Source organism: Meles meles, chromosome 1 (genome assembly GCF_922984935.1).
Source record: "Meles meles chromosome 1, mMelMel3.1 paternal haplotype, whole genome shotgun sequence".
In the NCBI taxonomy this organism is placed as follows: Eukaryota; Metazoa; Chordata; class Mammalia; order Carnivora; family Mustelidae; genus Meles; species Meles meles.
In genome coordinates, this window is record NC_060066.1 from 178,792,004 (window position 1) to 178,818,884 (window position 26,881).

Genomic DNA, 26,881 nt, shown 5'->3' on the forward strand with positions numbered 1-26,881 from the left:
CCACTCTCAAAATCACATGAACCAATTCCTTAAAATGAATCAATCTCTCTCCCCCATATATATACTATATACTAATATATATATATATTATATATATGATATAATATATATAAATATATATAATATATATATTTGCTATGTGACCAGTGATATATATGGGGAAGGGTAAAGTGATAACTTGTAATCCAGGCTATGGTAGTTATAAAATATATCCACACGTGATTTGTTACTTCTTTCTTCCAAAGGCAGAGCTAGTTCTCCAGACTATACTTAGTGACTGTAACAGATAAAACATGGTGAAGTGACAGTATTAGACTGGAGACCAGGTCATTAAATGCACTGTGGCTTCCTCCTTGCTCTCACTCCTATATCAGTCACTTTGGGCTAAGCCAACTGCCATGTGTGAAGACACTCAAGCACCTCTATAGAGAGGACAGAAGCTGGAAAGGCTTTGCTAGAATGTCTGTGAAATCTTGAAAGGTCTTGAAGAAACTCAGATGTGTGTTTGCAGGAAAATAAGGTAAATGTTATTGGAAATTAGGGATAATAAACAAGGGTTCCTTGTTATGTAATGACAGAAAGTTTAGCCACACAGTCACCTGCAGTAATGTGGGAAGCAAAGAAATATGAAATGGATGGTGTGTCTAAGACTTTCAGATAGAGAGTTAGAGGGTCTGCTTGGTTTTCTCTTGCTGCTTTATAGCAAAATATGAGAGGACAGAGATAAGCAAAAGAAAAGGCTGTTCAGCAAAAAGGAGTTGGAACTTACTGTTCCTGAAGATTCCCAGCCTTTCCTGATGGCAAATAATGCTAAAATTAATGAATGACTTCTGAGCAAAAATCAAAAAAAGCACTTTTGGGAAATTGTGGTCTGATGGTGAAACCAGAGGCATAACTATAAACCCTTCACTAAAATCTCAGAAAGATCCAAGATGTTATCTCAGAAAATAATTTAATCAAACATTGATTTTTTTTTTTTTCAAAGATGCTTAAGGGCAGTCTCTGCAGAAGCCAAGTGTAGAGAGGGTGTAGCTCATGTCTAATGGAGTGAACTCTAGTAAGATTCATTTGAGAACCAAAATGTTTTTTTAAGAGCATTATATTGGTAGAAATACCACCAGCTTGGTCTGAAATGCAGAGAGATCTCCACAAAATGAATAGGCCTTTGGACCCCCAAAATTCTGTTGACAGGACTCACACTCAGATCACTGTGCAGCTCCAAACATGGTCTACTTCTACTTGAAAAGGAATAATAATGCAAAGATCGGGAGCAAGAGCCCAGAGGAACCCAGAGGATAGTTATATCTGGGCAGGAACAGGACTAAATTTCTAATCAAGGAACTTCTAACATTCTCTGCTGTATTTTAGAATTTCTATGGGCCAGTGATTCCCGTTTGACTCTTATTTTCTCCCTTTTGAACAAGAATATCTGGAGTAATTACCCTGCACTTGCCGCATGTGTGTGCTTTGGGTACACGTGGGGCAGATAACTTGTCTCTGTGGTTCATAAGTCTTCTAACTCTGAGGAACTGTATTCTAGAAACTGTCCTTAAAGAACCACATCTGAGGAAGCTGAATAAGGATTTGACTTAGATGCCAACATCCTGGATTTCAAGCTGAGGTTGTAAAAGGATGAGATGTTTCTTCTTTTCTTTTCTTTGTAGAGCATGAGTTTGGTTGACACATGAAAGGAGTATAAGTAACATGTGGTCAGAGGGTGAACCAGGGTGGTTTTAAAATATGTCCACAAAATTTTTGGTACTCCTCTGCTGAAAAGGAAGTCTAACTCCTTTGTTCTTGAGTGTGGTCTATACTTCAGTACTCTAATATATAGGATGTGATAGATGTGACAGTGTTAGATTTAGGAGACTAGGTCATAAGTCATGGCTTCCTCTTTGCTTTGCTTTGGGAGAACTAGCTGCCATGGCATGAGGTCACTTGAGCAGTCTTATGGAGAGGTTTGTGGGATAGAGGAGCTGAGACCTCTTGCTAAAAGCTAGAAAAGAACTGAGGCCTCCAGCCAAGAACTATCTGAACAAGCCTTAGGAAGCAGATCCTCCTGCCCCAGGCAAACCTGCAGAGGACAGCAGCCCAAACAACATCTTGACCGTAATCTCATGAGAGATTTCAAGCCAGAACCACCCTGTTCAGCCTCTGCCAGATTCCCGACCCATAGAAACTATCTGAGATAATAAGTGTTTACTCTTGTTTTAAACTGCTAAGTAATATCCTGTGAGGCAACAGGTAACTAACAAGTGGGCATTATGGACTTCATTAATAAAAGTTATGTTTGCAGAAAAACCATTACTTAGTTAATTCTTAGGCAACATGTATTTACCTTTTCTGTAATAGTGTTTGAAACTCTCAAGTTAGTATGTCAGAGGCTGGGTCTGTAAAGGACAAACATCTGACTTGAGCTATGTTAGAATAAAGTTGCACTGGGCCTACACAGTATCTTTTAATGCTTTGGTGAATATACAATTGGTATGCTTCCAAATATCTAGGCAGGTGCTTCGTGACTCTTTGAATTTTACTATTTGTCTCCACTTATTTTAAAACAGTGTTCAAGCTGATGTTTGAAAGGTTGTGAGAAACAGAAGCCAGGTTCATTCATAGACCTGAGTGTAACCTATACATTATGGAAAAAAATGTTGGAGGTATTGGTAGAGACTTCTTTCTCTTCTGTTTTCAGGAACTGCATACCTAGAAGCTGTAATTTTTTTAACATGAGGAGACTATCCAAAGTATTTCTTGAGTATATAGTTAAGTATGTCTTAATTTGTAAAAGTAAAAAGAACTCAAATCCATTAAGTGTTCTTATATATTTATGACTTTAATATTTTATCATAGTTTAAAAATCTTAGAATAATTTGACAGGGAAGTACTTGACAATGAAAAGATATAGTAATTTTTACATAAAGGTAATATAATCACTTCTGTGGGAATCATCAACAATGAAGTGGTTTCTTGCCAAAATTTAGCATTTTGTCTTTAGCAAAAATTTAGCAATTTGTCTTTATCTTTAATAAAAAGGTCAAACTAACAAATGAAGCAGCTAAATCTTGACAGATATCTGTTACTTCAGGTCATAATTTTATCACTAATAATTCTAGTTCTTAAAAAATTGAAATATGTAATACTACCCTTTTTCCCCTCAGGGAATTGCTCCAAAGCTGGAATTTTCTACAACCTCAGTGATTACTGAATGTCTGATAAGTTCAAGGAAGTGCCGCACTCAGGTTAAACTCATTTATTTAAAGTATTTAACGGTTTAACTTATTTGTTCATATTTATGGGCATTGGGCAAGAATTATTCTTGTATCTTGGCTGTAACTCTTTTCACTTTTGGGGGTCATTCTTTAGGTTAAGCAAAACAACTGTCAGAGGCATTTAGCAGTTTGGTTGCATCTTACATGTGAGAAGGAAGAGTTTGGTATACATGATAGAAGGCCCCATGATGTTACTCCATGGGCCTTTTTTTGTAACTCCATGGGCCTTTTTTTTTTTTTTAACCAGCCTGCCAGAAAGGTGTTGAGATCAAAAAGTACCATGGAGAACTAGATCTGAGGCTTCTATAAATCTTAGAGAAGTTAAAGGTGGCTGCAGAAAGTTCAAAGGATACCTTTTAGCAAATGTGACCAGAGGTTTTCACGCAGGGATATTGGTGTTTAGTGAGTATGGTTTCTTGAGTGTCGCTAATTCTTATATGACTCTTGCTCGGTTTGACGGCCATACTGGTGCAATCAGACCAAGGGAAGCTTGGACAGTCCAACCTAAGTACCTTCTCTGTTTGTAAAAACTGCCTTTAGTAAACTGAGATATCCGGACCTAATATTTCATTCTTGTCTAACTTTTTCACTGAGTCACCAGGATCATCTTACTGCCTTGTCCATAGGTTAGCTAGTAATGTCTAGACGTCACTCATATGCAATTGCATTATGATTAGGTAACAATGACTAGGCTGTGATGAAGAGCCACTAACATATAAAGCCCAGAGGACCCAAACAAGACAGGACTGGACCTATGATGGAAAGAGTGCAGTATTAATTTACTGCATTCTCAGTTTCAGAATACATTTGTTAAGGACGGTAACAATGATGTAAGCTAAGAAAGGTAAAGCGCGATTATATAAAATTTTCAAGGGGATCATTCTTATTTTGTTTAGCATGATACCCAGTGTGCCAGTTTGGCTATAGTTAATTATCTTTGAAATGCAAGCTGAAATGCAGCTGTTAGAGATCTAACAAACTATGCTTGCCAAACGCAAAGATGTTACTGACCTGTTTTGAGTTATGCACTGTGTATATTTGTAAATTGTTAACAGTATTTTACCTAAACTCAGGTAAAATTTTTTTCTCTTCCTTGGGATATGTCCTTCTAGTGAGTGGATAGAAAAGTCTTTTTTTGTATGAACTGGCATATGCACAGAAAAGGACATCCTAAGTGTACAGCTTGGTGGAGAGTCTTTTGTAAATGTAAAATTGTGCCCTCATCAGTAGTCTCATTAGACTTAGGAACTAACATTTTCCTCTGTAAACTTTTGGGAAGACTTGTTTCTCTATTTAACTTGCTATTTCAGTGTTTGTCATTTGTTCTTTACTGAACAGATGTAAGAAAATAGGATAGGTCTTAGCATCAGACAGTGTTTAAGCAAATATGCCTCAGAATCAGATGGGTCTGGGTTCAATTTCCTCACAAGACTGCCGTAAAGATTAAATTAGAGAATAGGCGATGTGTCTGGCACGTAACATATAATTAATGAATTTGATGGCTGTTACTAAGGTTTCTTTTAAAATGATAATTAGGAGAGAAGACAATAGTTAAAATACAAGATAGAAAACATTATCTGGTAGGCACAACAAAGTATACACTTGCACATTAAAATTTTAAATGTTAACAGCCAGAATTTTTTTTTTTTTAAGATTTTGTTTATTTATTTGATAGAGATCACAAGTAGATAGAGAGGTAGGCAGAGAGAGAGAGAGAGGGAAGCAGGCTCCCTGCCGAGCAGAGAGCCCGATGCGGGACTCGATCCCAAGACCCTGAGATCATGACCTGAGCCGAAGGCAGTGGCTTAACCCACTGAGCCACCCAGGTGCCCCAACAGCCAGAATTTTAATCTTATTTGACCTTATTTAAGAATGTGATAAATCTGCTTTTTAAAAAGTATTAGTTACAATTAAAATTTTAGTGACTACAAAGCAGCATTTTCAGGTTCAAACGTAAGAACAAGACAAGCCATTTTGGTTTTTAGAAGAAGACTAAGTAAAAGAAGCTATAAAAATATTTAAGTTTATAAATATTTATAAACTTTATTCCTTTTGGCATATTATTTTCAACTGTCACCAGTTGAAGGGATTGAAAAAATTAATTTTTGTGATTTTCTGAAATTAAACTAGTTTTAATTAAACTAATTTTCTACTTATTCTTTTTACCTGCTAAAGGTAGAATTTAGTATTAATTAGTTCAATATCAATAGTAGTTGTATTAATTTGTGTGCTGCATCAGGTAGTTTTTGCTGTGTAAAAAGTGACACTAACTTAGTGGCTTAAAACAAAACATTTTTCACAGTTCTATAGATTGGTTGGGTGATTCTTTTGGTCTGAACTGACAAGGCCAGGGCTGAATGATCTAGGATGGTTTCAGTCATGTCTGGTGGTTGGCTGAGTGTTTGGTCTGGGAGGGACTTTACATTTCTCATAATTTGCTCGATTTTAGCTGGGATGGTGGCTACAAGACTTTCGTCATCTAGTAGGCTAATTTTGGCTCATTCATATGGAAGCAGGGAGGTTTTAAAAAAAAGGAGTAAAAGACAATAGCACTTTTCAAGTCTCTCTTTGTATCCCAAGCTATTATCCTGTTGGCCAAAGGGAGCCATCTTGTTAACAGCATATAACAGCCACTATTTTAAGTGTTCCTGTGCAGTAACGGGATACATTAAGGATCTGGTTGAGTTAGACAGCATGTATCTGTACTACATATGCCACAGTTTAGAACTTCCTCTATAGTATTCAACATTCAAAAATTGTAATGCAGGAAGAAGATGGGGTTAGTTATTTTAGGTTTGGTATAATCAGAGGTAGGTAAGGAGGAACTTCACAGCATTGCTGAAGTGGGTGCTATTGGGTTTATCTGGGTCTGGAGGTAAGATATACTAAAAATGTATGAAGGTCTGGGGGAAAAGAGGTAGCGGATTCAGTGAGAATAAAAGAAGTAGAATGAGGAAAAGTAGTTTTGGTCAGCAAGGGATTTTCAAAGTTTCAAATGCAATGGATCTGCATAATGATGAAATCTAAGATGAGGTGGGAAAAGGCAATAAAAGCTGAGAAATAGAAGTCCAAGTCCAAGGTCTTAGATTCACTGCTTGAACATTTATAACACCTCAGAAGTCCTTGTGTGTGCTAACATTCCTGCTTCTGTGCCTCAAATGTGATGTCATAGAGATAGATGAAGTGTGATAAGGTAGGAAATTCTGAATTACTTGTTGAAGTCATTGAGCAAGGTGGGAGAGGGACCGGGAGCATATCAACAGCTGTACAGGAGAGATGAGGAAAAAATCTGAGGGCACGTACTGCATGGAGCACTTGGTGTGGTGCAAAAACAATGAACACTGTTTCGCTGAAAATAAACAAATTTAAAAAAAAAATCTGATGCTGCAGGTTTGTATGAAACTCATGGACTTATTTTACAGTTAGGAAAATATATCTTTTTCCTGTTTATCTTCTTTTTAAAAATATTTGACTCTCTTCCCTTCTATATCACATTTATGTTTTAATATTTTCTTAGAATAAATACCCTTAGTGTGTAGGGAAGGAGGGGTTGAGAAAGTAGAGAAGGAGGTAGGAGTGATGGGTTTTTAAAATGATTAGTTAGGAAGACAAAGTTTCTGTCCATTTTCTCTAATATTAGAAATATTATAATTCTAGATAATGAATCAGGAGGTCTTTTACTATTTACTTGTAATCCAAATTTTAAGGCACCCATAGGCAGAGACTAAATAAAATGTTATCCCAATAATGCAAAAAAAAAATTAAAAATGTAATATTTGCTTTTTAAAAATTTTAGACTGCTAACCAGTTTTACTAGTAGAGTACTAGTCATTAAAGTTTATATGTGTCTTTTATGTCTTTTTACTTTTATAAAAATATGGAACCAGAATTAAGATGATATGACTATTGGTCATTGAATTGTAAAATTTTAGTTTGGAAGAGATCTTAAAATCCTAATCACCCTATATAATCCAAATAATACATTTCATGAAAATATGTATAAAGCTGTTTTTCAAATGTTCACATTGTATATATATTTTTAATCATAGCAGTATAAATGAAACTTACTTTAATAGTTGTCTCCGTAAAGATTTCATAAGCAACTAATTAGCCATGTCTATTTGTAACATTACTAAAGAGAGCCCTCTTGGGGCACCGGGTGGCTCAGTCAATGAAGCCTCTGATTCTTGATTTCCTCTGGGATTATGATCTCAGGTGTGTGAGGCAATAATAAACTCCATGCTCAGCATGGAGTCTGCTTAAGATTCCATCCATCTCCCACTTCCCTCCCCCAACATTCACACACACACACATACTCTCTTAAAAAAAAAACAAACCCTCTTAAATTATATAACCAATTACTTGGATACTTAATTACAAATGATAAACCAATGTTTTTATTAATTTTTTAGTACACTGAAAACTAATTTTTCTGAACTTGTTTCTTAGATTTTTCAAGTGGTTAAATATTATACTTTTATTTTCATAAGTACTTGTTAGACTTAAGAATACCATGGACTTTATTAACTACTAGACAAAGAGTTACTTAGCATAGATAAGGAAGACTAATCTGTTGGGTTTGATAGATTGTATGTGCCTTAAATTAATTTTTGAAGTTTTTTTCTATGTGTAATTTATAGATATACAAATATCCCTACATATATCTTCTGCCCAAGTTAATTTTTATTTTTAATGTTTAGGATAAATTTATTTACCATACGGCTCCAGTTGAAAAATCACACGGCAGACTGCAAACCAGAGCATCAAGATCACAAAAGAAAAAATCCAAGTCACCTGAGAGAAATAAATATTGCATAAATGCAAAAAACTACGAACAGCCTACCATTTCTTCAAAATCACACTCTCCATCTCCCTACACAAAAAGACGCATGTGTGAGCTATCTGAAGACACCAGGCGGCGGCTGGCCCATTTAAATCTGGGACCCTATGAATTCAAAAAAGAAACAGATAAACCTCCATTTGTGATTAGACATGTATGTGTTCTCTTAAACATTTCCATTTGAAACCGATCTAATCTGTTCTTTCACTAAAATGTTATTCTGAAACTTCTTTCAAAATCTGGCTTCTATTCATAATTTTCTTTCCTGAACTGTTAGCCTAGCAATCTAAAATGGAAAATCAGCTTAGAGTAAAAGAACATTCTTTTGTCAGTCTTTAAACCCGACAGAGATCAAGTTCCATTATGAATACCATGTTAACTCCTTTAAGTATTCATTTCCTTTCTTCCTCTACAAGTGGACAGTGTAATAACTCTACAAATTGAACTTAGATGTAATTGACATTAGTGCTAAAATGGCAGAGTAGGGTTTTAAAAGAGGACCAACTTTTCTTTATGAAAAGGAAGACTCCCCTTTTCTAGTCGTTTAAAAAATTATAATGGAGAGTTAAGTTTCCTTTGATATTATGTCCCTTGGATAAACCTTATATAATGGATCTTTGAAGCAAATCATTATTTGATGAGGATGGGAAGGCCTTTGATAGTGAAGAGAGTAACTTAGGGTAGCATAGTTCTAATCTTCCCAAACAGAAGACTGCTTTTGATGTGGGTTAAGCTTAGAGCTTGTGTTCATGTGATAGTCAAGTAGACTTTGGGTAATCTTAAGGGTCTATAATATTTCAGAATGTTTAATAAGGGACTTCCTTAGAATTCTCATAGTTTCTTGAATTTTTGTAAAGAATTTTTATCCTAAAAGCATTTCTTTAACAAAAGCTTGTAATTTAATAAAATTACATATAATAACAATAATGAATGTTAAGATTTAAGTGCCTGCAGAAGTAAAACAACTTTCGGGGTTATCGATAAAGTTATTTCTGACTTTAATGTCTAATTCATTTTTTCTAAATTGTAATATGTAAATGTAAATGTAAAGATGCTTCTTGGGTAGTCTAATGGGGTTTTGAAAATTATCATCAGAAAGTTCATATTTTTTGTACGTGACATATTTTTCTTAATTTTAGATGTAATTATATTAAGCAACATTTCACTCCATTTTTACATTTTGACTATAAATCCTTTATTCTTTTAACTTTAAGTAACATTGTTTTCATTGTAAAAAGAAAACTTATAGTGGGTACTTTTAAATGGTAATATTTTATTGAGATTATTGTGATTATGTTTGTCTTTTTTCTATAGAATTGGTTTATAGGTGCTGACCACATTTTTTGTTGTTGTTGTTTGGATGTATCCAGATAAGATTGGCTTGTTTCATGGCAGTTTCAGAAAAGCTTTCATTTTATGACTGCTCGCAGTTGTAAATTAAGTTGAAAAGAAAGGATATATTAAATTCTAATCTGAAGGAATAGTAGCATTTTAATTAAAATGCTTATGTGCAAAATAACCAGTAATAGTGGGAGTTAGCCACAAAAAAAATTGTTGAGGGAAATAATTGCTCTTCCAATGCTTATTAAATTACTGTTTTTCACACCAGTGTTCCAAGTGGAATAGTTCTAATATTGCTGAGTGTAGGCTTTAATGTTTTCATTGAAGAGATTTTCTTCACAGCTTTCCAATGAACAGAAAAAAAATGCATGCTTCTAAGCCTACAGTTAGAAAATGGCTTCCATTGGGGTGCCTCGGTGGCTCAGTCTGACTCTTGATTTCGGCTCTGGTCGTGATCACAGATTCATGAGATTGAGCCCCACATCAAGCTCTGGGCTTAGCGGGGGAAATCTCAAGCAGTTGAGATTTTCTCCCTCTCCCTTTGCCCCTCCCATCCTCTCTCTCTCTCTCTCTCCAATAAATAAATAAATCTTAAAAAAAAAAGAAAAAATTGCTTACATTATTATATAGGAAACAGGATTTTTCCAATTGTCTTTACATAGAGATGTCTTTTCTTCCCCGGTAGCCATTTATGATTTCAGAAGCACTTAATAAATTGATAAACAGAATTTTAATTTCATGGGCTCCTGGGTGGCTCAGTCGATTAGATGTCCGACTCTTGATTTTGACTCCGGTTGTGAGCTCGGGCTGGTGAGATGGAGCCCCACATCTGGCTCCGAGCTGAGCATGGAGTATACTTAAGATTATCTCTCGCCTCTGCCCCTGCCTCCTCCTCCGTATGTGCCCTCCCTCTGTCTCTCTTTCTCCCTCCTTCCTCCCTCATCTCTCAAAAAATAAATAATAATAATAATTTCATACATGCATATGTAAAGAGTTAATACTTTTAGGAAAGACATTCTAGTTTGGCATACATTGTGAGAAAAACAGTCTTACCTAGTAAGGAGCAGTTTCAAGAAACCAACTAGGATGCTCCCAAACAAACTGGCACAACTATCCCAGAAAAGTTAAACAGAATTACTTTCTTTTTCCTTGATACAAAATAGGATCTTTTTTTTTTCTATTTGCAGTAAAATATAACATGAAATGTACCACTTCAGCCATTTTAAAGTGTATAATTTCAGTGGCAGTGAGTATATGTTGTATAACTGTCACTGCAGTCTAGTTCCCGAACTTTTTCAATCATCCTAAACAGGAACCCTGCACTCATTAAGCATTTACTCACCATTTCTCCCTTTCTTCAGCCCCAGGCAACCATTAATCTGCTTCCCATATGGATTTTCCTATTCTGCCTTTTCATCTAAGTGAAATTAGACAATATGTAGACTTTTCTATCTGGCATTTTTCATTTAGCACAGTGTTTTCGAGTTTCATTCATTTTATAACCTGTATGAGTACTTGGTTCTTTTTATGGTTGAATAATATTTCATTGTATGGATATATACCACATTTTGCGTATTCATGTGTTGGTGGACATTGGGCTGTTTTCATCTTTTGGTTATGTGAATAGTGCTTCTGTGAACATTCATACACAAGTTTCCACTTGAGTACCTGTTTTCATGCCTAATTTAATACCTAGGAGTGGAATTGCTGGGCCATGTGGTGTGTCTGTGTTTAACTTGTCGAGGAATTGTCAAACTGTTTTCCACAGTGCCTGTCCCATTTTACCTTCTCTCCAGCCATGTAAGAGGGTTTCACTTTACCTACATTCTCACTAACACTTACTATTCTTTTTGTTTTCTTTTTGTTATAGCCATCCTAGGGGGTGTGGATTGGTTTCTCATTGTGGCTTTTTTTTTTTCTCATTATGGTTTTGATTTGCATTTCCCTAGTAAGTTATGATGTCAGACATCTTTTTATGTGCTGTTAGCCATTTGTGTATTTTCTTTGGAGAAATATCTACTCAAGTTCTTTGTCCACTTTTAATTGGTTTTTTTTTGTCTTTTTTATAGTTAGTAGCAAGTTTGCTTTAAATATTTAGGATTCTAAATCCTTATCAGATATGATTTGTAAGTATTTTTTTCCCATTCTATGACTGATCTTTTCACTTTCCTTTTTTGAAAATTTAATTTTTTAAAATTGTGGTAAAATATACACAATGTAAAATTTACCATTTTAGCCATTTTAGTGTATAGTTCAGTTGCAGTATGTACATTCACATCATGAAGTAGTATCTCTCACTACGATTTTGATTTGTATTTCCCTAATGATTAATGATATTGAAAATTTTTCTTGTGCTTATTGGTCATTTGTATATCTTTTGGAGAAATTTATATTTAAGTTCTTTGCCCACTTTTGAGAAGTTTTTTTCAGGGTTATAGAAGCTTCTTTATATATTCTGGATGTTAATGCCTTATAGATAATTATTTGCAAATATATATTTTTATTAAATGGTTTGCTTTTCACTCTCTTAATAGTGTCCTTTTAGAGGTGGCTCAGTGGGTTAATAAGCCTCTGCCTTCAGCTCAGGTCATGATCTCAGGGTCCTGGGATCGAGCCCCACATCGGACTCCCTGCTCAGCAGGGAGCGTGCTTCCCCCTCTATCTCTGCCTGCTGCCCTACCTACTTGTGATCTCTCCCTCTCTGTCAAATAAATAAATAAAATCTTAAAAAAAAAATAGTATCCTTGGAGCGCCTGGGTGGCTCAGTGGGTTAAGCCTTTGCCTTCGGCTCAGGTCATGATCTCAGGGTCCTGGGATCGAGCCCTGCATCGGGCTCTCTGCTCAGCCGGGAGCCTGCTTCCTCCTCTCTCTCTGCCTGCCTCTCTGCTTGTGATCTCTCTCTCTCTCTGTGTGTCAAATAAATAAATAAAAATCTTAAAAAAAAATAGTATCCTTTTATGGGTGAAGTTTTTTTTTTTTTAAAGATTTTTATTTATTTATTTGACAGCGAGAGAGAGAGAGAGAGAGATATCACAAGTAGGCAGAGAGGCAGGCAGAGAGAGAGAGGGAAGCAGGCTCCCTGCCGAGCAGAGAGCCCGATGTGGGACTCGATCCCAGGACCCCCTGAGATCATGACCTGAGCCGAAGGCAGCAGCTTAACCTACTGAGCCACCCAGGTGCCCCTATGGGTGAAGTTTTTAATGTTGATGAATAGAGCTATCTTCTTTACAGTTTATATCACTCTTTTTTCTTTTTCATTAGAAAATGTGCTTGACTGCAATAATCTGTGAGCTATAAAGCACTGAGCATGCTGGGCTCTAGACACAGCTGAGTAAAGACACTGTTTGAATTCAACATCTGTCTGAGTAGCAAATGGCTAAACTTGCTTTTTAAATATGGCAAAATAGATTCCTCTTTTTGTTGCTTTATAATGGAAGGCCAAGTAGGCAATGGGGTAATGGACATTTCAACTATAAATTTGTTAATTTCAAAATAGACTCAAATTTGTAATTAAAATTTTCTGGAGTTTAATTTGAATTTTATTTATGAACAGCAAAATACTCAACTAAGCTCTGGCTTCAGAACATGCCTGAATCACACAGGCACTATCCTGTTAACCTGATGAACACAGTCTATGTGCTTGAGTTGATTTTCTGGTGCCATGAGATTGTAAGAGCATTTAGGTTCTTTTTGACTTTCAGTCCTTCTTCTTCTAGGTCGACCCCCCAAGTCCCAGGGCTGATGCTTTATTTGGATCTTCTGGCAGAGACTGTGAAAGAGATGGATGGTCTAGGATGCACAATGGTAAGTTAAAGGTTGTCTCTCTTCATTGCTTTAGTTGCCTTGGCTACAGTCAAGCTTTTCACTTGCATCAGTGAACAAAAATAGATTCTTTGCTGTGTTTTTGGATAATAAGGCATAGTGCTACTTTTTACAACTTGTGGAACACCCATATAGGTACTCTCTAAAAATAATAGAATTTCTGTGCTGCTATAAACTTACCTCCCTCTTTGAGATTCAGATTACATAGTAGCATATTAAAGACTGATAACCTCTTAGTGAAAGAAAAGACCTGATTTTGCTTTGCTCAACAATTTCTAAGTTTAGTTGACTATGGAACCATATTCCTACCTTAACATATACTCCTTAGTTTGTGGAAAAGGCTTTGGGAAACACCATAGTAAAGAAGAGTTCAAGGTTATGGGTTTAGGATATACATTTACACATATATTTAAATACTTGCTCTGTCACTTATTCATAAATTGGGCATTCTTGGACAAATCATTTTAACAGCTTTGATAATCAGTATATTACAGAATGAAGATAACATGGTATATATGACCATGTAAAATGCCTTAGCACATAGGCCTTAATATCCATTGTCATTATAATAATGCTTACATTTCTGAAAAGATAATGTCCTTTAAGTTTAGTTTATAACAGTCTTTTTTATCATAGGCCCTGGTTCTAATGGTTAGAGAAGTTATTTCTTAAGTTCAATCTGAAGATGACTTTTATGAAGAAGATGAAATAGTATTATGTGATTAGGGATATTTGAGTGTTAATATCTGGAATCATTGGTTGGTCAGTTCAGCAAGCCTTCTGGAGCAGCCTATAAGTTAATTCACTACACATTGATAAAGGCATAGAAGAAGGAAGAGAGACAGTGAAAAAAACATAATCATAACATGTCATGAGCTCCCATCTCTCTTCATTTCTAAACTGTAGTGTAGAATCTCTCTTTTTTTTTAAATGGGGAAATGAAACATTTTTCTCTGAGAACATGCAGAGTTTGTGCTCATTTGTTTTGCTTTTTTAGCATTAGCAGGGAGATAGATGTAGTAGTCAATAAGTCTTTAATAACCACCATAGCAGATTATATGAAATTAGGAACAGATGTTATACTCTGTTTCCCCTCTTGGAAGAAATGTATGGACATGGAAAAAAAGGTTTAAGAACAAGAAAACAAAAAATAACTTCAATATAGATAGTCCTTTGGAAGATGTTTTTGGAATGCACTGAAGCATCTGATTTCTCCTGATAATTATTAGGTATTTGCCCGCAGAACTGTTAGAGTTTCCAGTAACTTTTGATTGCCACAGTCAGCTACCTATGTAGAGGTACAATCAGAGAGGTTAATAGTGAGGTCTGCTTTTTTTAACTTTTTATTTAGACATAATTTCAGACTTATAGAAAAGTTGAAACAGTGTAAAGAATCACTATATACCTTTCAGAATCCACAAATACTATATTTGCTTTCCTCTCTTCCTCTCTGTCTCCTCCCCACCACACCCCCGCCTCCATCTCTGTGTGTGTGTATAAAGGTTTTTTTTGTTGTTGTTTTTTGTTTTTTGACAAGGACATTGCTATGGACAGAATTGTGTCCCTCCAAAATTTTTATGTTGAAGCTCTAACCTGAAATGTGGTAGTATTTGGAAACTGGACCTTTGGAAGATAATAGGTTTAGGTACAGTTCGGAGGGTGGAGTCTTCATGATAGCATCAGGGCCCTTATAAGAAGAGAAACCAGAGATCTTGCTTTCTCTCTCTGCCTCATGAGGACACAAGCAGAAGGTAGCCATCTTCAAGCCAGAACTATAGCTATCCGCAGAACCTGACTGCGTTGGCACCTGGATTTCAGACCTCTAACCTCCAGAACCGTTGTATAAGCGCCCCCAGTCTATATGTTATTTTGTTATGGCAGCCTGAGGAGACTAATGCAGATATTATGTGATATAATTATGAAAAGCAGATAATTGACAATGACATGATAATAATAATTAATCTATAAACCTAACTCAGATTTTGCTCCTTGTCCTCATAATATCTTTATAGCAAAAGAAATTCTACATCATGCATAGGCTTCAGTTAACAAGTCTCTTCAGTTTTGTTTTGTTTTGTTCTCAGTGAACAAATTTCAGCAGTTTGACTTTATAACAATTAACAATAAACCTGTTACATTTTTTCGGACAATACCAGCATTTGGGTTTTTTTTTTTATTTGATTTGATTTGATTTGATTTCTTTTCTGTGTTCCAGAATTCAGTGTTTATGTACCACACCCAGTGCTCCATGCAGTATATGCCCTCCATAATACCCACCACCAGCCTAACCCAACCTACTACCCACCTTCCCTCCAAACCCTCAGTTTGTTTCTCAGAGTCCACAGTCTCTCATGGTTCGTCTCCCCCTCCAGTTTCCTCCTACTCACTTCTCCTCTCCATTTCCCAGTGTCCTCCATGTTATTCCTTATGCTCCACAAGTAAGTGAAACCATATGATAATTGACAGTCTCTGCTTGACATATTTCACTCACATAATCTCTTCCAGTCCTTTACATGTTGATACAAAAGTTGGGTATTCATCCTTTCTGATGGAGGCATAATACTCCATTGTATACATAGACTATATCTTCTTTATCCATTCGTCTGTTGAGGGAATCTTGGTTCTTTCCACAGTTTGGTGACTGTGGCCATTGCTGCTATGAACATTGGGGTACAGATGGTCCTCCTTTTCACTACATCTGTGTCTTTGGGGTAAATATCAATAGTGCAATTGCAGGGTCATAGGATAGTTCTATTTTTAATTTCTTGAGGAATCTCCACACTGTTTTCCAAAGTGGCTGCCCCAACTTGCATTCCCACCAACAGTGTAGGAGGGTTCCCCTTTCTCCACATCCTCTCTAACACTTGTTGTTTACTCTCTTGTTAATTTTGACCATTCTAACTGGTGTAAGGTGGTATCTCAATGTGGTTTTGATTTGAATCTCCCTGATGGCTAATGATGATGAACATTTTTTCATATGTCTGTTAGCCATTTGTATGTCTTCTTTGGAGAAGTGTCTGTTCATGTCTTCTGCCCATTTTTTGACGTTATTATCTGTCTTGTGTGTGTTGAGTTTGAGCAGTTCTTCATAGACCTTGGATGGCAGCCCTTTTTCTGTGGTGTCATTTGTGAATCTCTTCTCCCATTCCGTGGGTTGCCTCTTTGTTTTGTTGACTATTTCCTTTGCTGTGCAGAAGGTTTTGATCTCGAAGTCCCAAAAGTTCACTTTCGCTTTTGTTTCCTTTGCCTTTGGAGACATATCTTGAAAGAAGTCGCTGTGGCGGATGTCAGAGAGATTACTGCCTAATAATCTCCTCTAGGATTCTGATGGATTCCTGCCTCACATTGAGGTCTTTTATTCATTTCAAGTTTATCTTTGTGTATGGTGTAAGAGAATGGTTGAGTTTCATTCTTCTACACATAGCTTTCCAATTTTTCCAGCACCATTTATTGAAGAGACTGTCCTTTTTCCACTGTGTGTTTCTTACTGCTTTGTCGAAGATTATTTGACCATAAAGTTGAGGGTCCCTATCTGGGCTCTCTGCTGTGTTCCACTGGTCTATGTGTCTGTTTCTATGCCAGTACCATGCTGTCTTGGTGATCACAGCTTTGTAGTAAAGCTTGAAATCAGGCAATGTGATGCCCCCAGTTTTGTTTTTCTTTTTCAACATTCCCTTAGCAATTCAGGGTCTCTTCTGGTTCCATCCGATTTTAGGATTGTTTGTTCCAGCTCTTTGAAAAATGCCAGTGGAATTTTGGTCGGGATGGCATTGAAAGTATAGATTGCTTAGGCAGTATAGACATTTTAACAATGTTTATTCTTCTGATCCATGAGCATGGAATGGTCTTCCATCTTTTTGTGTTTTCTTCAATTTCTTTCATAAGTGTTCTGTAGTTCCTCAAGTTAAAGGTAAAGGATCTGTACTCCAGGAACTACAGAACACTGTAGATTTCTTTAAAATGGATCAGTTCCCTAATCTTTCTTCGTGTTTGACACTGAGATTTTGAAGAGTATAGGCCAGTTATTCGGTTGAACGTCCCTTGATTTTCCCTCATGATTTAATTTAGATTATTCATTTCCCCCCAGAATACAACAGATGTGATGTGTTACTCTCAGTGCAACGTGTCAGAAAGCATGTGATACTGCTTTGTTGCTGGTGATACTCATTTGCTCATTAATTAAAATGGGGTCTGCTAGGTTTCTGCATCATAAAGGTGCTATCTCTTCCCTTTGTAATTAACGGGGAGATATTTTAAGACTATTATATCCTGTCACCTTGACTTTGACTCCTTTAGCATACATTGATGATTCTTGCTTAAAACAATTTATTGCTGTAAAGTTTGCCAAATAGTGATTTTTAAAATTCCCTTATTCTTTGTACATTTATTACTTGCCCTTCTACTGTAAAGAGTTCTTCATCTCATTTCTCTACTTTTAATGTCCCTATCTTTTGACTGCTTTTTTTTTTTTTTTTACCTGTCTAGCAGTTGGGTGGTTGTGCTTTGGGGTCTCATAAGCTATTAAAATGCATATGGGAATTTCTTATGATAGAGTTAATTTTCATTAGTGACTTTAATGGAAATTCTTAAACCTTTTCTTGCCAAATTATTCTACCTAAAAATTAAGTTTTTATAGGATACCGTTTCACCACCATTGACTATTTTAGTCATCATAATAATCACATGAGGATGAATTTAACTGTATTTGATCGGGAAAAATGACAGAGGCCTGGACAGGTTAAGTGGCTTGTTGGAGAGTTCCAGAAGAGCCCTGGTTGGTCTGGGGTCCAGGGTGTCTTGCCCCAACTTTCTTCCTCCCACCACTCCTCCCACTTTCTCTATTTCCACTTACATTTTTTTTTAAGGTAAGTTTTTCAAGCACGTTTTCTTTATCTGGAATTTCCATAGTGCTCGCTTCGGCAGCACATATACTAAAATTGGAATTTCCATAGTATATAAGTCTAATTGTAATTTGTGCAATCCTTTTGAAGAGATCCAGCACGTCTTGTGCTACAAGAATGTTTGTAAGCTTTTTCTGACCATTGGTGTTTTTGAGGAGGAAATTGAGGGCATCATCCTGGCCCCTTTTTTATTTGCTTAGAATATGAAAAGATGTTTGATTCTGTCTCCTCTTTGAAGGAATCTTCTCTTATTCTCTTCATTTTGAAGATTCTTTTATGAGTTTCATTTCTACCTAAGATTGTAATCTTTTTATGAGCTTCCACTAACCTCTTTGTTTGGTGGTTATTGTTTGTAAAGTAAAATAAATTGGAAATTATATTCTGAAAGCTAGTATGTCATTACTGGAATAGAGGATAATAAATGGTAACATTTTACTATTCTGAGTAAAATAGCAAATAGTCATTATGTGTGTGTATATATATATATATATACACACACATAATAGCAAGATATCTTATTTGTTTCAGCTTTTATTTAAATGTGTGCCTCATCTCATAGAGCAGTGGGCAGCTGAGCTGTGTCATTTTAGGTATCCCTTTTTTAGTTTCTTCATTTTCTATTATTAAACATTTTTATCAGCTTTAGTAAGCTATAATTTATATATCATAAAATTCACCTATTCTGAGTGCACAACTGAAGGATTTTAAATAAATTTGCACAGTGATAAAATCCCCACAATCCATTCTAAGAATATTTTTATCCTCCAAAAGAGTTTTCTCATACCCATTTGCAGTAAATCTATATTCTCACCTTGAGTCCCTGGGTTATTTCCACTTTTGGCCATTATGAATGATGCTACTTTGAGCATTTGCATTGAAGTCTTTGCATAGATACATGTCTTTATTTTTTTTTGGATACCTGGGAATGGAATTGCCAGTTCATATGGTAAATCTGTGTTTAACTTTTTTAAAAATTGCCAGTTGTTTTCCAACATGGCTCTACCATTTTACATTCCCACCAGCAGTGTATGATGGTGTAGTTTCTCCACATCTTCAAAAACACTTGTTATTATTGCCTTTATTTTAACCATTCTAGTGGATAGGCAGTCCTGTCTCACTGAAACTTTAATTTACATTTGACTAAGGGCATTGAATGTTTTTTCATGTGCTTATTAGACATTAGTTTATCTTTTCATGATCATCTTTCTTCAGCCACTGACACGTTTGCTGTTTGCTAAATTTCAGACAAAAATGGGGAAAGTCTGAGGCTTTTGCTGATGGGATTTCAGAAAACAATAGAAATAAGAAAGATGAAAACATCAGAGGTCAGAGTAACCAGTTTCTGGTAAAGGTATCAAAAGTGATCAAGAGACGGAAAACATATGTTTTATGTCTTTCTTTTTTAGAAGGTGGGATCCCCTAAGAGATATTAAACCCTGGTTTTATTTCATAAAGCTGGGCATCTTAGCTTTGCTTCCAGTTACAGGGACTGGCATATAACAAATGCATAGCTGTGTGCTCCACGAAGATTCACAGGAGAGCAGAGGCCAACCTTAGGATGTTATGTGGGCATTAAAATAGTAATAGGATAATTGCTGATAAAGGACTCCAGGGGCATACTCTTCGAAGGTTTGTCGGTATACACATTCATCAGTAGGGATGCTTTGTAATAGTAGTAGCACTCACTACCAGAATGGAGTTCAATTCCTTGAAATCATGAAAAAAAAGAAGATAATAGTACCCTTCCCGGTGGAATACTTTAGAGGTTGCCAGAATATGGATTGATTCATAGGGAACACATATTGGCTGTAATCATCAGAATGGGGCTCAAGAATTACTTTGATAGAAAGGATAGCTAATGCAAGGATGCTTAGTTTTAGATTAAAGTTTCTTGAGTCCTTCTTGGTTAAAGTCAGGACTGGTCCTTTAGGACTGAGTCATATTTGAGCCTGTGTGAGGGTCCACTGTGGAGAGAGGAAGGATGCAAAGGCTCTAAGTTATCAGAATACTCCTAGCAGGAATGGTGACCTTTGTACAAAGTGGATCTTAGTTTCTATATTAGATGGTTGCTATGGAAATATTTTGATGACTGATTACCACATTTTTTTTTGTTTTTCTTGTTTTAAAGATTTTAGTTATTTATTTGACACAGAGAGAGAGATCACAAGTAGGCAGAAAGGCAGGCAAAGAGAGAGAAGGGGAAGCAGGCTCCCTGCCGAGCAGAGGGCCAAATGTGGGGCTTGATCCCAGGACCCTGGGATCATGACCTGAGCCGAAGGCAGAGGCTTTAACCCACTGAACCACCCAGGTGCCCCACCACATTTGTTTTTAACCCATACGGTTAGTCACTACTTGATACTTGACTAATCTGATTATATATCACATCCATTTTGTTAACAAATCCAGAATGTGCTGTCATTTTTGAGACTAAAGGCACTTTGATTCTCTTGTGTGAAATAATCAAAGACCTTAGTTCCAATACTTTTGGGCAATAGACGAGGTCAGCTTCCTGAAATGTAAAGCAGAAATATTCACTCATCTTATGTGTTCTATCAGTCTGCTCAGGCTGCCACAGCAAAATACAATAGACAGGGGACTTAAACAGGAAATGTTTATTTTTCTCACAATTCTAGAGGCTAGGAAGCCCCAAATCGAGGTGCTAGTGAAGTAGATTTCATTCTGAGATCTCCTTTCTTGAGTTGTAGAAAGCTGCCATCTCACTGTATGCTCACGTGACCTCATCTTTGTGTACACATGGAGAAGGAGCTTTAGAGAGAGAGGGAGGGTGTGCGAGCACATATTCATGTGCAAGCTCTCTGCTGTCTTTTCTTAGAAAGGTGCTCTTTGCATCATGAGGGTCCTACCTGCGTGACCTCATCTAATCCTGATTACTACTCAAACGTCCCATCACTTTGGGGGTTAGGACTTCAACATAGGAATTTTGGGAGGAGACCAACATCCAATTCATAACACCTATTCTATTTCATGAGGTTATTAGAGAACCAGGTAATAGCTAACATTTATTGAATGTGTTTTCTGCTGGCCTTGATTCTGAGTACTAATATTCATTGGTTACTTACAATAATCAAGAATTTTATGGGCGCCTGGGTGGCTCAGTGGGTTAAAGCCTCTGCCTTCAGCTGAGGTCATGATCTCAGGGTCCTGGGATCGAGTCCCACATTGGGCTCTCTGCTCGGCGGGGAGCCTGCTTCCCCCCTCTCTGCCTGCCTCTGCCTATTTGTGATCTCTCTCTCTGTGTCAAATAAATAAATAAAATCTGTAAGGAAAAAAAACAAAATTTAGATACTATTATTTATCTCCATTTTACAGATCAAGAAACATGAGGTTTAAAGAAGTAATGTCAAAGGTGATCAAGGTCACAAACACATATATACATGCAGAGGCTGAATTAGTTCTAAATTTTCTTCATATTTCTCTTAAGTGTGACCCATCCATTAATGCCCAGGTTAGCTTTCTTCTCCTTAGGAAGTTTTCTCTTGATTGCTTTCAACCTTGAGAGATTAATCTCTGATATGACTTTTTTAAGTAGCTATAATTGCCTGTTCCATTCTCACTTAGCCTCTTCTTTTATGCTGCTGTTATTCAGCTTTGTGTAACTTAACCAAGGTAAATTACAAGCATTTCACAAGCATGGGCCATGACTTTTATCTCCTGCTTTTAGAATAAAGTTAGTGAGATTAGTGAGTAATTATTGGTAAGGGTGATGAAGTGCAAGCATCGGGAACCTCAGTAACAGCTGGATCTCTAAAAATAAAAGAAAATTATAAATCTGTCTCTGGTAGGGTAGATTTATAAATGGTTTGTGGAAAGCAGAAGACATACTGGAGTTTTAATATACTGATACTTTTAATATTACATTAGCTGCCAGAAAGAATATATATATATACCAAGTACGGAAATTATTACCTTAATTTTCAATTAGCACGTGTGGAGAATTAGGTTCATTATGTCCATATCATTCTTTTATTTCTGCTGCTGTGGCCAGCTATACATTATTAGACTTTATGGAAAAGAAGTTGAGCTGGGATTTATTTTTATTTTTAATTTTGAAAAGCACTTGAAGTAAGTTGAGTCTTACTGACTTAAAGGGTAAAGTTGGCCTTGTGTGCAAGACATTAATGTTTCAGCTAGTCGCTGTAATGGTTCAAGACACTTGGAAAACAAACAAGATCTTGTGCCTTAAAAGAAAGGAGATTAATTGACTGACTACTGACTATCCTAGGTCTCTATCTATATGATCATTTCTTTTTTTTTTTTAATAAGGTGGTTTGGTAAAATAAAATATAGAATGTTAGAATGCTTTGGACTAGAATGTATAAGGAAGTAGAATTGCAAGTTATAGTTCTGATTTGCTTGAATGTCAATATATAGAGATTATAATACTTAAGTGTTGACTCCTTTAAGTAATGAGGAAAACCCAAAATCTGCATCTGCAATATAGTGGTCTTTATCCCAGGAGAGAGTTAGAATAGTTTTATGATACACTTTGTTAAAGGTACTGTGCTAGGAACTTTCATAAGCGGTATAATTTAATCATTACTATGATTCTCCAAGGCAAAGTAGGCATTGTCTTCATACTTTTAAAATGAGGACTGAAACACGGATTACTTATATAACTTGACCAAAGTAATATATTTGATAAGTGGTGGAATCAGAAGTTGCATTTAGGCTTGTTTGATTTAGAACTTGAGAGTAACATCAACGATGTTGATGATGAAGTTAGTTTATTTTATTTATTTTATTGTCTCACATGTAAAACCTGATATAGTATTTAAAACAATTTATGAAAGAAGTACATGAGACAGATGAGGAATATGAGACTTAGAAAGGTTAAATAATGAGTTAAAGGTTATGCAGGAGGTGCTAGTGACTGAACTGTAGTATGGATGTATTTGTCACAAGGTCTGTACACCTATGCTACCACACCCTAAAGCTGGTCCTCTTGCCATTACACTCACTTGACTCTAGTGTGGACTCCCAGGAATGGGAACACTTGCAGTTTGACAATACCTATCAAATATATATATTCAAATTATATTTCATCATAAACTGGTTTATCTACTAAAGATTATCCATTCCATGTAGGTGAATTGACTTAGCAACAAAAAATTATTCTGGTCTGTATTCTGATATCTCCAACTCCACTGAAAATAGTATTTGTGTAATCACCTAATTACTGAAGATTTTAGCTTGCTGTGTATCATCTTTACTCATACGGCATTGTTGAAGGATTTTAAGATACTTTTGAATACTGCTGTATGAAATTATAATCATAGAAATCAAAGAAATTATAAGCAAATAAACATAGAAGTCGTAGCAAAAACCAAAGATAAAACCAAATTTTCTTCTTTTTGATATGAAATATCTATAATTTAATTCTCTTGTACATCCTTTTTCAGATCATGCTCATCTTGGCTGCTACCGACCCAAGGATTATAAGGTATATAAGTATAAATCACAGAATGATAATTGTCCTGACTTTCACATAAAAGCCATAAAGCACATAAATGTACATTTCTTATATATATGGTCAGAGATTATCATTTAGTCAAGAAAATGGACAAACAATATTGTCGTATCATAGAATATCATTATTTTGGCTACAATGTCAAGTGATAGAATGGACTTTTCATTGAATGTCTTTGTACAACAATTTGTGGCTTTTGATTATTCATTTAGATTAATTACTTATTGAATGTGTTTGTGTATGTGTGTGTGAGAGAGAGACATAGATCAGAGAAATTGGTTGTTACTCTTAGTAATAACTTGCACAGTACTATTTCTCAACTTCATTCATAGACCATCCTTATAATTTTTAGAATATCTGCATGTAATTTGTGCTGTTTTCTTTAAATTCACTTTTTATTTACCTCACTACTATAAATGAAAAATCAATATCTTATGCTTTAAATGGATGATAGCTCTAAAGGATACAGTGAAAATGAAACAATGTTACAAAGTTCTGGCTAGATAAAGGTTGTTTTCCAAAATCTCTGAAGCATGTTCTCTATTTCTTAAAAGATAAGCAATGATAGAGAGGTGTAGGAAACATACCAATAGCTAACCGAAGGTTTCTGACTGAAAGAGAATTGAAAAGATAATACCTGTTTTCTTTTGTAATTCAGTGTTATTTAGTGTATGTCCATGTGCCATGTAAAATAATCCTGTGTATCATCTAAAATCACTTTGGGTACCATATTAAATTATCTGCCATAGTTTGTGTCCTCTATTTTGATAAGCATCATCTCAGAGTTTGTCTTTTCTGTTCCTAGGTGAAAGCTTTTTGATAAGGCATGTCAGTATATTTGAGAAAACAAAACAAAAAACAAGATCATAGCTTTCCTTATAATACCTTTTCTTATTTACTTGAAAACAATCTATTCTGTGTTTACTAGCACTGAACAGCATAGTTTGAGTATTTTGCCATGCTTTTGGGCATGATAAAGGAAATACGGAACAGTTAAGTAATGAATAAAGGCACTGTATGACTAAGAGCTCAAATCTAACAGAGTATCAAAATCATTTAGGTGGAACTTTTAAAAAATTCATTCCAGGTACTAAATTGAAATTGTTGAGAAAGGAGACTGGAATTTTTAAATTTTTGACACATTTCCAGGTGATTCTGATGCAGCTCTCTTGCCATCTATCCAAGGATTGGCATTTGAGAACTACTAGTAGAGACTATGAGTATAGCATTGGTATTGGTGGAACTGTCTCTTGCATAGTGTGTGTATATGGCTGTGCCCTTGTTTAAGGCTGCTGCTGCAAGAGTGTGTGCTTGGCATAATTCACCTGGTGCAGATCTCTCCTATTATGTGGAATGTATTACACACACACACACACACGTACAAGCCTACTGGTGTGTGTAATATATATGCATGTGTGCACACATAGGTCAAAAAGCATAATATTCCTTATCTTGCAGGGTAGCCACCCTCACTTGGTCTACCTAAAGGATAAGCCTGTCTTTGTACATTTCCTTCAAGTTATGCTTCATGATTTATAATCATGTATTTATTTTCATCTTTATTTGTATCTTTGTTTAAAATATGCTTGTTTTCCTAATCTCTAAGTTCCAGGGTGGTAAGGACCTTACTGATCTGCTTATTGATAATTGCTAGTACCTAGCATTTTAGCTGATATATGGTGTGGATTCCTAATATATGTGTATTGTGTGAACAATTTTTTTCAAGATTTATTTAAGAGAGAGAGAGAGAGAGAACAAGTGGGAGGGGCAGGGGAAAGGGAGAGAAAATCTCAGACAGACTGCCTTGAGTGTGGAGCCCAACTCCAGCATGACTTGAGCCAAAACCAAGAGTCATAAGCTTAACCAACTAGGCCACCCAGGTGCCCTATCTGAGTGAGTTGTTAAGAGAAAACAAGTAAACCAAATATATAAAAATACAGAATGGAGAGACAGGGATAAAGTTTATAGGCTAATAATCTTTATCTTTTTAAAGTGACTGTAATCCAGCTCTATGTTTGCTGGTCCATTTAAAGATAGGTGTATATATTTACAATCTTCTTTCCCACATGAATTCTTTGAAAGAACTGAACTTTAATTCTCTCCCACTGTCATCTCTGGATTCTTCACTTTTAGGGTTAGAGTGAAGTTGATCATTCATACTATCCTTGTTAAGGCAGTAGGTGGTAAGTAAACTCACAGGATTATTTTTATATTCAAGGGATAGATTTTCATTGAAATACATATATAGCATTGAACACTGCTATCTTCTCTATGGAAAGAATAAAGGTTCTTATAGGCACATAGTAGCTGGCTAATAAATATTCAGGGAATAGAACACTAGGGTTTCTATAAGCAAAAAAAAGTCATAAAGGTGGGAGTGCTTACCAAAAAATTTCCGGAAAAGGACTTTGCTTGAATTCTCTTGAGAAATGTATTTTGCATAGACAAGAGAAGGAAAGCAATGTGAAAAAGTCTTGGGATTTAGAATAAATACAGGGTCCTGGGAGAAAAGAGAAACAACTAGTTTCGTTTGAGTGGAGGGTAAGTACTGAGGGATAATGGCTTTTTAACATCCTTACTTTTCTATTTTTCTTACATCTCCTTATCTCTATATCTGCTGCCTCCCTTTTTAAAATTTGTAGCTGTTTGATCATTATCTATTCTTTTGACCAAACTCAACTCTCTTTACCTTGGAAGCCTTATAACCCAACTGTTCTCATAAATGCTTGTATTCTTTTCACGTCTACCATTACCCCCCCGAATCATTGACTTCTTCTCTCCAATGTAGTTCCAATATGCCTGTGTCGTAGGCATTCATTTAGTATACAGGTTCTCAGTGGAGATTGTACCACAGTCAAGGTGACATTTTAGATATTAACAGTTACCATTATTATAGTAATTTAGGGGAAGTACTCTTGATATTTAATAATCAGGGATGCTAGATATTCTGTAATAGTGGGACAATGCCAAATGGTGAGGAATTCTTATGTCCCACATGGCTTTCAGCTGTCTCACCAACCATAATGGAGGTGAAAAACATGTTCATAATTATTAGAACAATTCTAACTCTACATAAAACATGGGTACCTTTACACTGTTTTGAGATACATATTATAGGAATACAAGTATATTATAAAGCTTATACTTTGTTTTGTTAAAAATATATGATGTAGTATTACATCATGAAGTATAGGGCAGCTCATTTATTTTCCTGGTTTTC

At 35.8% G+C, this 26,881-nt stretch overlaps 1 protein-coding gene across 4 annotated transcripts in view; it reads left to right on the forward strand.

Moving 5' to 3' along the window:
* Window positions 1–26,881, forward strand: part of SPATA6 (spermatogenesis associated 6) — a 140,585-nt gene that overhangs the window by 54,959 nt on the left and 58,745 nt on the right. For all 4 annotated transcript variants that reach the window (XM_045980552.1, XM_045980564.1, XM_045980556.1 and 1 more), the window contains 4 exons: window positions 3,159–3,239; window positions 7,970–8,263; window positions 13,167–13,254; window positions 23,594–23,634. In XM_045980552.1, coding sequence (XP_045836508.1) covers window positions 3,159–3,239; window positions 7,970–8,263; window positions 13,167–13,254; window positions 23,594–23,634 — 504 coding nt within the window. The remainder of the gene's footprint in view (window positions 1–3,158; window positions 3,240–7,969; window positions 8,264–13,166; window positions 13,255–23,593; window positions 23,635–26,881) is intronic.